General features: G+C 47.8%; 1 protein-coding gene across 3 annotated transcripts in view; it reads left to right on the top strand.

The window, feature by feature from the left end:
• OPCML (opioid binding protein/cell adhesion molecule like) overlaps positions 1–15,072 on the top strand; it is a 571,617-nt gene extending 556,545 nt beyond the window's left edge. For all 3 annotated transcript variants that reach the window (XM_062198476.1, XM_062198475.1, XM_062198474.1), the window contains one exon: positions 14,972–15,072. In XM_062198476.1, the coding sequence (XP_062054460.1) occupies positions 14,972–15,072 (101 nt within the window). The remainder of the gene's footprint in view (positions 1–14,971) is intronic.
• Positions 15,073–15,324: the final 252 nt, after the last annotated feature.

Raw genomic sequence — 15,324 nt, 5'->3', positions numbered from 1 at the left:
AAATACCAGAGTCTGAGTGGCTTCAACAACACGCATTTCTTTTCTCCCAGTTCTGGAGGCTGCGTGTGCAAGATCCAGGTTCAAGCTGATTCAGTTCTGGGATGATGGGTCTGCTTCCTGGCAGCAGCCTTCTCCTCTCGTGGCCTTTTCCTTAAGAACTCATAAATAGAGAACTCTTTTTTGTCCCTTCAACTCCAACTCATATCAAGCCAGAACTTCATCTTTCTAACCACATCATCCTCTATCACCACCCTCATTTCTGACGTCAACTGTGCTGTGGCCTAGGGCGTTGGCATCACAATTTGCGACAAGGGGAGGCACGATTTATTCCATAACAAAGATATAGAATCGCATCCAGATTCAGCCCCAAGCCAGGCAGTCACTTAAGCTTGTTGAGCCTTATTTTCCTGCTCTATGAGGATGCGATTGGGATTGTAATGCCCACCTCAAACGGCTGACGAGAAGATGAAACAGGGCTGTATATATAAAAAGAGTCTCGCAGATACTAAGCTTAGGTGTACGACTTTGACAAGACGCAAAGACAGCCTGCCTCAGCTTACCCAGCTGAAATCGGGATGGCATGTCTTGGCCTGCTGACCTAGAGTGGCATCATGAATTTTCAGTAAAATATGTTCCTCAGTGTTGTCTGACCGGCTGGAAATGTTTGTATACCTGCAAGGTACTGTGATTCCTTGCAGTACCTGCCAACATTTTTTGAGATGGGATCCACCCCACCGCTGTTCCTGTCCTGACGTATGCCAGGTACCGCTCTGTTGGACCTGTGCTCTCCTTCCCTCCAGTCTCCTGTCCATTTTTGGGCAGCGCTCGCCACTCCCCATAATTCACCCTGTCTCATTTCACCCTGTCGGCCTCCACTCACTGCTCACCATTCGTTCCTGACAATTCCCCTGGTCTCTCCCCCTCCCCATTACATTCCCTCTCTCCCCTCTTCTCTCACTGCTGCACTCACACCCTGTGTTGGCTAGCATCCATTCAACACATATGCGTGCAAGGACCTGCTCCAAGGTGAGGCAAGCTCTAGGGAATGATGATACAACAGGGACACCACAGATGGACTCTTGGTTTCTGTAGACTTGACCTTCTAGTTGCAATTTTGCTTTAGTTTCCTCTATCTACTTAATTTGGTTGCAAATCACTTTTCTCCTTTTGCTTGCAAATCTTGTGAATAGAGGGACAGTGTCTAGGCTGAATTCCTAGGACCTAGCACAAGGATCTGCATGCCATGGCTAGTAAAAAAAAAATTATTGAATGAATGCATGAATGCTCAATATATAGAGATACAAAGCTTGTATTGGTGATTCTAAAAGCACAGCTGTCAGGAAGTGACACAGGCACATCAGGAAGTCACATGTGACCAGACAGAGCAAGGGAAATGTATCTCAGGGGATTTGGGGCCCAGTTTGTTCTGCTGGTTGGCCAAATGGCTTCAAAAAATTCAGTATCATCAATGAGTCTTTTTGTTTTCGGCAGTGAAAATATTTTGGATAAGGCCTTCCACGGTCCCCACGGAGTCTCTTTCTCTGATTGTGGCAATAGCTTTGGCACAAGATGAGAGTGGCAGTGTCCAGCTGATCCACTCTCTGCTGACCATGAAGGCTTTTGCTAGTCCTTAACACCCCATAAGTATGACCAATTATAACAAGCCACTTACCACGCACAGAGCCAGTAGACTAAGTGTTTTTCATGTTTCATCTCACTTAGGAAGTAAGTGCTATATTTATCCTAACTTCACACACAAGGAAGTGGAGAGGTTAGGCAGAGAACTCAAGTCACTTTAGCTTATACATGCAGGAGCCATGATCTGAGGCCCTGCCCTCCAATTCTGGGGCCTGAGCATTTTGTTACCATTTCAGTCCAGCTCAAAATACATAGTAACACATCAGGGATGTCAGAAAATGATCTTCCAGACCATGAACAATTAGTAACAACTGGTGGCTTGGACTCACCTCCTGTACCAAATGCTAATCTCTCTGAACTGTCTGCTCCTACCTATGAGGTAATTTTTTTAAAGATTTATTTATTATTTGAAAGGCAGAGTTACAGAGAGGCAGAGGCACAGAGAGAGAAGTCTTCCACCTGATGGTTCACTCCCTAGATGGCCACAACAATTGGAGCTGCGCCGATCCAAAGCCAGGAGTCAGGAGTCAGGAGCTTCCTCTGGGTCTCCCCCATGGGTGCAGGGACCCAAGGACTTGAGCCATCTTCTACTGCTTTCCTAGGCCATAGCAGAGAGCTGGATTGGAAGTGGAACAGCTGGGACTTGAACCGGTGCCCATATGGGATGCCGGCACTGCAGGTGGCGGCTTTACCCACTATGCCACAGTGCCGGCCCCTGAAGTGATTTTTTTAATAGGAAAATTTCTTCATTTACAACCCATATACTCCTATTTCCCAAATACACACAGATACACACACATACACACAAATACATGCAGACACACACACACAAACACACATGCACATACACACATAGACATGGGCAGATGCACACATACACACATATACATACACACATACACACACATATAAGCAATGCCAAGGTATGTGTTTGTGTTTCTGCTCAGAGCCAATGGCCCTGTGTCTTGGCTCTGTCCCTGTGATCCTGCCATAACCTGCTTCTCTCTCTCTCTCTCTCTCTCTCTCTCTCTCACACACACACACACACACACACACACCCCTCCCATGTATTTCCATAACCATGTGCCAAGAGCAGAGATAAATGGGATAAGACCAATCTCAGAAGAATCCAGAACACAAAGACTGTGGGGGTAATGGGCTGGTGAGTGGGTGGCTGCAGGCAACGATTAGGAAGTGTGAGGGACAAGAGGGTGGGTGGGCAGCCATCAACAAATGAACACGTTGTTGGCATGATGTGAGGGGCTTCTTTCCTGCCTCCTCACCCCAGTCACCTTCCTGTGCCAGAGCCACAGGGACAGCATGGCCACTTGGGCAGAGCGCCAACTCAAAGGCTCACGCTCACCCACTGGCTGGCAGGTGCTGGGAAGGGCAGGCAGGATGCAGAGACCAGCACCAGCAGCCGGGAGAACTGGGTTCCAGTCCCGACTCTGATTCAGACACTCTTTATGGTTGTCTGTAAAAATAGAAGAATGCGACAGAAGTGGGCAGTCAGCCTACTCCCGGCTTTCTCAATCTCTGCTCTGAATCTGAGAAACAATGAGAACACGGGACAGGGAACAGGTCTCCAACAGCCGTTGTCCTTGGAAACGGTGGCAAGCACCCGGTGCTGTTGCAGAGGCGCTTACCACAAGTGCCCATCGGTTTTACTGAGTGCACACGGCCATTTGCTGCCCACCTGGAGCCCTGGTACCCTGTGTCTGTCTGTCAGGCCTGCTTGCTTGCAGCAGGAGTGGCCAGGTTCAGCTCACCGGCTACAGCACTACCTCTGGCAGAAGTCACTCCCTTTCTCTTGTCATGCCAACTCATTCTGCCTCCTCTGGGTTTTGAGCAAGAGGTCTCCAGCGCTTGAAGAGGGAACATTCTGGACTCAGTGACGCCCGGCACTGCAGAGTGTGATGCGCTTAATGAGGCGTGTAACCGCCTGGATTACGGGCACTGGCAAGGGAGAGGGACAGGCAGGGCACTGAAGCCAAGCCAGAGGGCCTGCTGCAGAGAGAGAGCACAATCCTCACATGTGAACCGGTGGCCACACATTAGTGACATCACAGTTACGTGTCAGGCACAGGGACAACTCCGAGGAGTCCTGCGGCCACACCGTCCAGTGCCGGTGACATCTGGGCTCTGAAAGCGAAATTCCAACTAAGCCTTAGCCCCTGCAGAGTGGCTGGGACTACGATCCATCCAAGTCCCAAGGAGGCCACCTGTATTGTCTCTGGCTAACGGCTGTTGCCCCAGAATAAACCTACACACCAGTGTGGCTCCCCAACCTGCATTTTCTTCAGCCCACACCTGCGCTGAGCAGCTCCTCTACTCCTGCATGGTACAGAGACCTCCTCCCCAAGTCCAGCCCACCAGAACCTGCCTTCATCCTGCCGCCCCTTCCAGTCCTTTATCCGGGTGTCCTAAGAACCACGCCTTTCCCCAGGTGGCTCCAGTGAGGCAAGAAGACGAAGCAAAAGAAAGGGCTCCAGGCATCACGCCAACATCTTTTCAAACCTCGGGAAGGGGCAGCAGTGTGTGCCGCCTCCCCTTCCTCAAGTCCCAGTCCCCCGAGTCTGCCACCATCAACCTCCTGCCACCCCCCGCCTCTGTCAGCGCCACTCCCCGCTCTAACCTCCCCATGTGCCTGCTGGAATCTTGGCAGAGCCAGGTAGCGGCTTCCTTGCCTTTCTACCTCAGTCTGTATCAGCTCCTCCCTGCCTGCACCCTAAGTCTGCCCAGGGGCAGCGTAATCATGGGCGATGAAGGCGTCTTCCACATCTCCAAGCACCTTAAAGCACAGTACTCGCGTTTCTTCCCCTGTGTTAGGCTTACTCCGGGTGCTTTAAACACACAGAAAGCCAAGCCTTGCCCCAGGCCCATTTGCTCAATCAAGCTCTCCAAGGAAGGCTGGGAGAACAGAGACAGCACTGGTCTCCCAGGGAATCTCGTGCACAGTGAAGGTTGACAGTCCCTGAGCCACAGTCTGGTAGCACCCAGATCTGACTCTCTGTTACACCCCTGAACCCAGAGCTACAAGCCACTCTCCCCACTTGAACGTCCCGTGGGAAACTCACAGTCATCTTCCTCTCCTGCAGGCCTTCGTCTTTGCACCCACCCAGGCGCACAGATTCCCACAGGCGCTCTTGCCTTCTTCTTCCTCTCCCACTACACCTGCGAGCCAGAGAAGCCTTGCAAGTGGGCCTCAGCCTCTCCTGCACAGCTCCACCTCTGCTCTCCCCCGCACAGAGCTGTGCACCTGAACAGTAACCAGCTCCTCTTCTTGGAGCCCTCTTCAATCTGTTAGCCCTCCTTACAGGTCCACATGACCATTCCCAAACTCAGTCTGGACCTTGTCTTCTCTGGTGCTCAAAAATTTCTACCGACCGGAGAAGTATGGCGCCGAGGCTGTGCTCTCTCTGAGGTCAGCCCGCCCTGCGTCTCCAGCTTCCCGGCTGCTGCCTCCCATGCGCCCAGCAGAACGGGTCCTCCAGGCTGTGGCTCTGTCACACAGCTGAGTCTCGGAGCAGCTGCTCCCACTCTCCATCACCTCATCTAGTCAATCAACGAGCATTTGTTTAGCGCCTGCTTTAGGCCAGGCATTTTCCTAAGGACCGAGGTGAAAGCAGGAACAGAGTTTCTGACTTTGCACAACCGAGTATATCAGTGGAATATGAGCAGAGCCGTGCGAGAGGCCGGGGGATGCTTCAGCTGTGTACGCCTCTAGATAACTAAGGACTCTGGGTTTAGACAGTGCGATGATTTCCATTGTTTAAAGATTTATTTTATTTGAAAGGTGGATTTACAGACAGAAGGAGGGAGAGAGAGAGAGAGAGAGAGAGAGAGAATATCTTCCATAGGATGGTTCACACCCCAGATGCCCTCAATGTCTGGAGCTGGGCCAGTCCAAAGCAGGAACCAGGAGCTTCTTCAGGGTCTCCCACGTGGGTGCAGGGGCCCAGCACTTGAGCCGTCCTCTGCTGCTTTCCCAGGTGCATTAACAGGGAGTGGATTGGAAATGGAGCAGCCAGGACTCGAACCAGCATCCACATGATACTGGCATCTCAGGAAGTGGCTTTACCTGATACGCCACAATGCTGGCCCCGTGACTTCCATTTCACACAGAGGATCCTGCAGCTGAGAGAATTGAAGTGCCAGACTGGACTCAGTTCCCCCAGAGAGGATTTCCTGGACAGAAGGAAGTGGCAGCAGTCAGCTTCCAGTGCTTGACTTAATTCCGTGTTTCCTTCCAACCCACATGTGTTCCGTCTCTTCCAGTGTGTTGTGGGGCCATAGACGCAGGCATTTGCCCTCTTCTCTGGCTGATAACATCCCTACTTATCTCATCTATAGACCGTTTCTGAGCCCCACCAGATAATCAATCCCTCATCCTTCCGGCTCTCACGGTGCCTTACCCTTAGGCTTCTATCTTGTTTGTATTTGTTTCTGTGCTTCCAGGGCACAGCCCTGGCTCTTGCAATCCTCGTTGCTCAGTAAATGTTTGTTGAATTAAGAAATCTCTCTCCCAGTCAATGGAGGCATCATTGATAGCCTCTATATACTCTGTCATGAAAGAAAAGCCAAGATGTTCAAAAGGGCTTAAAGCCTTGTCCCCAAAGGGAAGGGAAATCACTATGTCCCCGAGTTTTGCACACTGGCTTCCTCTATGTTCCGATTTGAAGTTTGGAACTCAACCTGTCCCTCCCCAGGGTCCCCCCTGAGACATCACAATTCACTATTTCCGAAGACGTTCGTCGCACGATTTCTTCTTGCAGACACATCAAAAGCTGCACATATTTGTCCATTTCCTGCTGATAACGTACACGATTTTCATTTTCCAAATCCTAAATCCAGGTGGGAGGGAATGAGTCAGAGAGAAATACCATTGCTTTTGGCTGATGACAGCAGTGTAATCATTTGTATTTTCTCCAACCTGCAAAATGTCAACATACAGGGAAAAAAAATGCAGACATTTCACATTTCATTCCTGATGAGGTTCCTTGTCGTTTGCTCGTACCCCGCCCGCCCCTCGCTGAATCATTGACATCTGGCTATTAGCCTAAGCGTTTGGAATTTAACACGGAGCACTCGGGGTGTGCTGATGTCAGCACAGACACATGTGCTCCTGGCTCTGCGCAGCCTAACGCCTTGTCTCTCTCAGGTTTGTGATGAGCTCACAGATTTGAATTAACTTCTGATATTAAGCTTCTTCGCTTTTGTCTGTGTGGTTGAGCACAAAACAGAGAGTGTTAAACTGAACAACACAAAGATGCCTGCCTCGTTTGGCCCTTTATCTGCCGGTCTTAGCTGGGCGGCAAAGCCTGATTAATCTTCCTTGTAAAACAACACAGTGCCGCGTCTTCCACTGTAATTAAAGACAATGGAGGAAAAGTTCCCTTTCAAGGAAAATGATGCGCCTTCATCAGCCAGCACTGCTGAAAATAGGTTTCTGTTTCACCAACACGTGTAACACATACATCCTCTAATTAGATTTCCTTGCTCCTCTTTTAATCACCAAGAACATCGTTATCCTTTTGGTTCCTCATTAAGAAGGCCACAGAGTTCATATTCACACTTAGAAAACCCATCCAACTCTCAGAACCAAACAGTATCTTCTTAGACTTCAGATAGTTCATTGATCTGGCTGCGCTATCAACAAGTTTGACTTGCCTGGGGGATTTTTTTTCCCTTTTCTTTCCTTCCTCTTTTTTTTTTTTTTTTTTTTTTTAATGTGATCACCCTAGCGCCTGCCATTTTAGTAGAATTACAGCTGTCTAGTCTACTGGGGCTGAAGAACTGTGCCATATTTTCATGACAATTGTAGAACGGGAGGAAAAAAAAACAGAGGCATACTCCAATACCTTCCTCACTCGTGACCTATGGTTCATTCTTAAGCTTTAAACTGTCTTACAAGGCAGGACCTCATCAGGAAACGTGTGTGTGTTTCCTGGGAGCTTGGTGCTGTGTCAGGCACTGTGACTGCACCACCTGCCATTCAAGAGAGTGATGAGCCTCCCCTTCGGTGCCGCCCAGCACCCTGAGTTCCAGGGTAGCCAGGCGCGAGGCTCCTGGTCCTTGTTTGGTAGGGACAGCTGCATTCTCTTTGAAGCCCTCGATCCAGTTTACTTCTTAGTATATTTAAAGAACCAAATGACGTAGCCTCTCAGAGGAGACTTCCTCTGTTGCTTTGTACGTTTGGGATTTTTCTTTGCACTACGAAGCTTCGTGTCTAGACAAGATGTTTCTGGGCCCAGGAGAACACACGCCAATCGACTTTCATGCCGTTTTCGTATTTCTGACATCTGTCTCTCGACCCTTCTGCCTGTCGGTCTCTTTTTCTATACGGTGAAACCCGAGTTACTTCCTTCTGTGTATCTGTTTCCAAGGAATTCTGTTCACACTTCGTTTTGTGCCTTTACATCCTCGTTTCTGTGTTTATTTTCAAAGATGCTCAACTTTAGGCGTGAAGGAAGCAATTAATTTTTAGCATTGAATGGGGTGAAGGAGGAGGGACGGGGAATAATGGCAAAGGGCATAATTACATGTTCTCACTGTCAATTTATCCTTGGAAAAATATTTAATTAAGCTTGATATTTGTAGCAGCCATTCTAGATGAACTGAGTCATTGTTAACCATAAATAGAGAAGGACTTCTTAAATATGGCATTCGCTAGGAGAAAGAATTTGGCTCTAAATACTTTCCCCAGAATAGCTGGTGTGCATAGGGAAGTTTTATCCATGGTTAGCAGGCACCTCTGGCTTTTCTGGAAGGGACCAAATCACTCACTTGCTAGCCACGGCCAGTTTTGTTTTCAGTTGGTGTTGGGGCAGAAGCTGGTATTTCGGAAGGGTCTTTATTTGTTTATTATTTGGTCTCTTTATTTACCATAAACATGCTATTTTAGGCATTAGCAACTTTTGCCCCATTTTTAACTCACCTACTCATTTTTTGTGGTGTATTTGGTATGTTACACACCATCTTAACTAATCCTCAGAGCAAACCTGCAAGGCTAGATAAAACTGCCCCTTCCCCATTGTGTACATGAAAGAAACTATTTCTGAGAAGTCGACTGTCTTGTCCAAAGTCCTCCTGCTGGTGAGTAGCAGAGCCAGAATTTAAACTCAGTTCTCTCTGATTCTTAAATTCAGTCCTCTTAAGACCATCCAACAGGAAGGATGTTCCCGAGATGAAAGGGATGTGGAGTTATTTGTTCCAAATGGCTTTCTTCCCAGAATCTGTGAAGGCTTAAAAAATACATTTATCTGTTTGCTTATTTATTTATGTAGACGAGGGCAGAGAGTGCACTAGGTCTTACTGGAGGATAAGGGCTTTGAGGGTAGAGACTCCGACTTTCTGAACGCAGAGCCTGGCGCGTGGCAAACTCCCAACAAACACTTGCCGAGGCTGGCTTGTGGTCTGCTTCCTCTACAGTGCGGACACTCTGACCTTGGTGCTTACCACAGGGCTTGGCTCTGACCTTTTCCCATCCCCCTGCTTAGTGCCCTGCACTGCCTCCCCCCAGACCCCTCCCAGCTAATGGCCTCTCTCAGCAGCAAACACTGACCTTTCAACTTTCCTACATCTTTCACTCATTCTCCCACTGAAACCTCACCTCAGGTTCAACATATTTGGAAAAGATCTAAATAAGCCAACATTGGTCTCAACTAAGAAATGGAAGTGGGTGTGCCTGTGTGCACATGTGTGTGCACGTGTGGTGAGGTTAGGACCCCCAGTACAAAGCAGCACTTACCTCATTTACACGGCTTTTTTGCACCAGGCACTAACACATATCCCGTTCATCCTTTAACTAATCCTATAAACCCGGTGTGTCTTCTTACCCCATTTTCAGTAAGAAAATTCAAAGTTCTTGTCTAAAAAGATCACATAGCTGGGAAGCTACAGAATCAAGATACAAATCCCAGTTTGCCCAATTCCAAAGCTGCCTGGATTGGTTGCACTTTTATAGTGGCCACTGACTTTACCCCAAAGGACATTGAGGGCTTCCCAGCCAAGGTCAAAGTGAGGCCAAAGAGGCAGGGACATAGGAAGCCTTTTTTTGAGGTCTCCATGTTTTCCTCCAGAGACCCTGTTCCTCAGTCTCCCTTTCAGTCACACCTTTTTTTTTTTTTTTTTTAACCAATGGCCTTTATCCAGGGACATTTTAAGGTTAGTTTTCTGGGGAAGAATCCACGATGAAGAACCAACTTCACTGCTCCAAATCTTGCATTCTAAGTTTTAAATAAAAATCACCTGTCTCCCTATTTCAAATTCCTCCCCCCAAAAGAAAGATCAATGAAAACACCATTTAAATTCCTGACCCTGTTTTTCGAGATTAAAACTGGCATCACTTTGGGAACCACATACCTGAAAAAATTCTTGTGCTGGATTTTATTTTTAAAGATTTATTTATTTACTTGAAAGTCAGAGGTACACAGAGAGAGAAGAGGCAGAGAGAGAGAGGTCTTCCATCCACTGGTTCACTCTCCAGATGGCTGTAACTGCTGGAGCTGGGCCGATCTGAAGCCAGGAGCCAGGAGCTTCTTCCAGGTCTGCCGCTGCAGGTGCAGGTGCCCAAGGACTTGAGCCATCTTCTACTGCCCTCCTAGGCCATAGCAGAGAGCTGGATCAGAAGTGGAGCAGCCGGGACTCCATCCGGTACCCATATGGGATGCTGGCACTGAAGGCAGAGCGGCTTTACCTGCTACATCACAGCGCCGGCCTCTTGTACTGGATTCTTAAAGAATCCACGACCCTGGCGCAGGAACACTTTCCTTTCCCGTGATGCTGAAGATGTGCGTTTCAGCTTTGCAGCTACCACAGTGGGTCTCAGAAAGAAGCACTCCTTCTATACTATATCCCTTCCACTGAACCAACTTTCACAACGTTCTCATGAAGCCTAAGGGACCAAATGTGAGCCCCAAGAGGCCATAGGACCACCTGAGAACATCAATCCATCATTTCTTTTTTCCTGAAGCACAAAGAAGGATTTACCTATGTCAGGAAAACAAGTATAGCATACAGGCACCCAATGGCAGAGACCCAATGGTGATACTTTCTTTTCCAATCAAACAGGGCTCTGGGAGACTGCAATTAAAGATTCAGCTCATGCCTGATGGCTTTTGTCTTGTATTCCTCCAACCTAGAGAGTGAGCCTTTCTTTCCCTACTCCCCCCAAAATCCCCATTGTCCCTCTACTTAGCCCAGCTGTCAGATCCCAAATGTGTCCAGGATGTGTGAGAAGACAATGCTAGGTTGAATTTCTGTCACAGTGGATTAGGTTAACTATTTGACGACAATAGTCCAGTGATTCCTCATAGATCGATTGAACAAAGGCCCCTCGACTGTAAATCACCAGGTCATGTGTTGCTACCACGCAGGTGCTCAGCATCGTTGAAACTCCCTGAGGCTAGGCTGGTGCCATGGCTCAATAGGCTAATCCTCCACCTGCGGTGCCGGCATACCAGGTTCTAGTCCCAGTCGAGGCACCAGATTCTGTCCCGGTTGCCCCTCTTCCAGGCCAGCTCTCTGCTGTGGCCCGGGAGTGCAGTGGAGGATGGCCTAAGTCCTTGGGGCCTGCACCCCATGGGAGACCAGGAGAGGCACCTGGCTCCTGGCTTTGGATCAGCGCGGTGCGCCGGCCGCAGCGGCCATTGGGGAGTGAACCAACAGAAAAGGAAGACTTTTCTCTCCGTCTCTCTCTCTCACTGTCCACTCTGCCTGTCAAATTTAACTCCAAGTGTGTCAGGTGTGTGATCATAGGCAAGGAATTTAACTGCTCTTCCTTGATTTCCCCACTTATAAAGGAGGAATGACAACAGTGCATAGCTCATAGGATTGTTGTGATTTTTAAATGACTCAAAATATGATAAGCATTTAGAATCATGCTTACACATCATCCCCATCACCTTCCTGGTGTCCAGTCTTTGGAATACACAGCAGAAGCTGAGTGTGGCTGTGAACCCTGCACCTGCTCAGAGGCAGCATATTATGGCAACTGTCCTACGCCAGTCTCTTCACCCTTCACTGTTTGGCTTTGCTTTCCTTGTATACGTTTTCTCTCCTCTTGGCTTAGATACACATAACACCCACAGAAGTGCTTGCATCCACTGATAGAACTTGAAATAAAGTGATTCCTACACTCAAGTTCTCAGTCCTGTTGGAGCTGAGGTTTCAGTTCATTCTTAAATCATCATCCGTATAACAGATTAGACACACACACACACACACACATATATATACAACTACATGTGAACGTATACAATTACCTAACAAATCTAATATATACATCTTTGTCAAACACACAACACATACATGATGAAAGGTACTTTTAGAGAAATGTCTATCCTTTTAAAGAGAGGTTTACATTTGTGTGTATATGCAGGCAGCCCTCTGCGTCTCATAGTTCCACATCCTGGATTCAACTACCATAAATCAAAACTATTTGGGAAAAAATTCACTCCTCCTGAACATGTGCAGACTCTTTTTCTTGTTAGTATTCCCTAAACAGCACAGCGTGCCAATTATTTATACAGCATTAATGTTGTATTTGAGATTATAGGTAATGTAGAGATGATTTAAAGGATACAGGAGGATGGTGGCAGGTTAAATACAAGCACTACATGATTATACAGAAGGTACTTGAGCATGCATGGACTTTGGTATCTGTGGGGGTTCATACATTTAATCCCTGATAAACCCCAATTAGTCCTAGAACAAATCCCAAATAAATGCCAGTGTCCATGGTGATCTATATATGGAAAGATATTTTTAAAGAAACATATGAGCCTTTTAAAATATCTATTATTTAATTCCTCATAAACTTACTTAAGCTTTTTAGTCATGCATCTTTTGCAGAAGACAACAAGGAAAATCACATTGAGTGATTTCCAACTCAGTTCCATTCTACAGGCCAGCAAGATTCCTTAGGGTGTGCATCAGGACTGCTGGGAACCCCAGAACCAGGCTACTTTCCATACTGAAGGAGCCTTTCTAGTGACCATTAAAATTGTGTCAGAACCCAGATGAGCACTCTCTAACATGAACTCAAAGCAGCATGAGCTAGACTTCAGGCTACCAACTAAACACTAGTTCTTTGGACTATTAGAACATGGTGAATATTCTAAGTCACAGAAAAAACAGGCATCCATGTTGGAGTGACTGGAGTTGGGACAATTGTATGTTCCCTGCTGACATGAGAGACCTGAGCTCCCAGCAGCCAAAGATTGACTTGAGTCCCTTCCCAGGCCAGGCACAGGTCCATGCCATGAGACTGATAGGCAAGGAGAATGATTCAGGTACTGTTTTCAGAGACCTCACCCCACCTCCATTTTGAAAGGAGTCAAGCTTGTTGCCAGTGGCCAATTAGCTTCTTGGAGAGGCACTGAAGTCTTGGCTTGAGACAGAAGAGACATGGCACGCCTTCCTCTCTGCCTCTTTGTCCCTTTATCACTGATCTCAGAAATGCCTCTAGAATGGCTTTCACTCCCTTGGCAACATTTGATTTTGCTTTCCCTGTTACACACTCTGGGAACTACTGGTCTTGTTATGACCCTAAGTGCTTGCAGGTGATGCAAGGGTACACACAAGGCAGAGTTACTCTTTGGCACACCTGCCATAGGCCCTTGGGATAGGCTAGGACAATTCCATTTCATGTGGTTTGTCTTCTTGAAGAACAGCTGATGAGCATAAGGAATAGCAAGCTTGATTCTATGGTCCTATTTGTCAACGGTGCCTGAATGATTCATGAGGGTTGTGGGAAAGGGCCAGAGAGAGGGAAGAAGACAGAAAGGCAAAGGGAGGGTTCTTCAGGGGCAGTCATCAGGTGACTTCTGGTCTGGGTGGGATGAGTCTTCTTGGCTACCAAGGAGGGGCTCCCACTACCAATAGAACTCTCAAGGACAACTACTCCCCCAGTCTCAGCAGCTTCACGAAGCCCCCTCAATAGCTCAGTCACATGCAGTGATGGTGCCAATGGTCCATGCCCGCACCTACACTTCTTGCCAACAGAATCTCACCATCCCCTTTCTTTCTTCCCCTGCCTCTTCTTGTCCTTCCATACCCTCTCTCTCCTGTTCATCCCTGCTGTAACAGATGCCATTCCCATGGTTAAACCACAATGAGAGGCACTTCTTTTTGAAGAGATCACCGGGTTCTGCCTTTTCATTGAATCCTATTGCCCTAACTTGTGGGCTCACAGACATGAATGATGACCCACAATTCATGTTTATTAAATAATTATTTTACGAGTAGAGAGACACACAGAGGGGGGGAGGGAGGGGATGTTGGGAGATGAGAGGGAGAGAGAGAGAGAGAGAGAGAGAGAGAGAGAGAGAGAGAGAGAATGCATTCCCATCCCCTTACTTGTGTTCCAAATGCTCACAACAGTTAGACCTGAACTGGGCTGAAACCAGGAGCCAGGAGCTCATTCCAGGTCTCCCATATGTGAAGCCAGACTTCAACTGCTTGGAGCTTTACTGCTGCCTCCCAGGGTCTACATTAGTGGGAATTTGGAGTCTGGAGTCTGAGCTGGGTGTTGAACCCAGGTACCCTGATATGGGATGTAAGCACCTTAACAACGAGGCCAAAAGCCTGCATCCTTGTACTCCCCTGCCTTTGACCTTGCCTAGCTCTGGATGTCGAGGGCATATGAAGAGTGAATCAGAAGATAGGAGGTTCTTCCTCTCTCTCTCTCTCTCTCTCTCTCTCTCTCTCTCTCTCTCTCTCTCATAGATGAACAAATAAATACACATTGAAGAACACACTCCAGGGGGCAGCATTGTAATGTAGTGGGGTAAAGCCACTGCCTGCAATGCCAGCATCCCATATGGTCACCAGCTCATGTCCCAGCTGCTCTAAATTCCCATTCAGTTCCCTGCTAATGGCTTGGGAAAAGCACCAGAAGATGGTCCAAGTGTTTGGGCCCCTGCCATCCACATGGGAGACCCAGATGAAGCCTCTGGCTTCCAACTGGCCCAACACTGACCGTTGCACCCACCTAGGGGAGTGAACCAGCAGATGGAAGATCTCTCTCTCTCTCTCTCTCTCTCTCTCTGGGTATGTGTCTCCCTCTCTGTCTGTGACTCTTTCAAAATAAATAAATCAATCTTAAAAAAGTACATCCCACTCTTTCAGAGTAGACGGAAGTGACCAGTGACTCACACATTTAGTTTCTAGATATGCTCAAAGGACAGTTCCTATTTGTGCAGAATGGGGGTGGGTGGGCGTGAGGGGGAATGTTGGCAGAGAAGCATGTCTGTGTATTTGCTTGTCAGCAGAGATGTGTGGTGTCCTCGGGGTACATGCTAACGGGTCTGTATCTCTTTCCCCCACACAGGGCCTGGAGCAGTCATTGATGGTGTAAACTCGGCCTCTAGAGCGCTGGCTTGTCTCTGGCTCTCAGGGACTCTCTTTGCCCACTTCTTCATCAAGTTTTGATAAGAAATCATAGGTCCTCTGAGCAACACCTGCTTCTCCATATCACAGACTTTAATCTACACTGCAGAGGGCAAACCAGTTTGGGCTTCTTTTTGTTTGTTTCTGTTTTTCTTCCTGATTTTTTGCTTCTTGGGTTTCTTTTTCGGTTTGTTTGCTTTTTGGGGGTTGGTTTGCTTATTTGATTTTGTTATCCAGCTGGAATGAGTGGGGTTGGGGGGAGGGGTGGGCAGGGTTCTACCACGTGTAGAATAA

Source organism: Lepus europaeus, chromosome 7 (genome assembly GCF_033115175.1).
Source record: "Lepus europaeus isolate LE1 chromosome 7, mLepTim1.pri, whole genome shotgun sequence".
Classification (NCBI taxonomy): Eukaryota; Metazoa; Chordata; class Mammalia; order Lagomorpha; family Leporidae; genus Lepus; species Lepus europaeus.
This window is presented reverse-complemented; position numbering and strand designations above follow the sequence as displayed.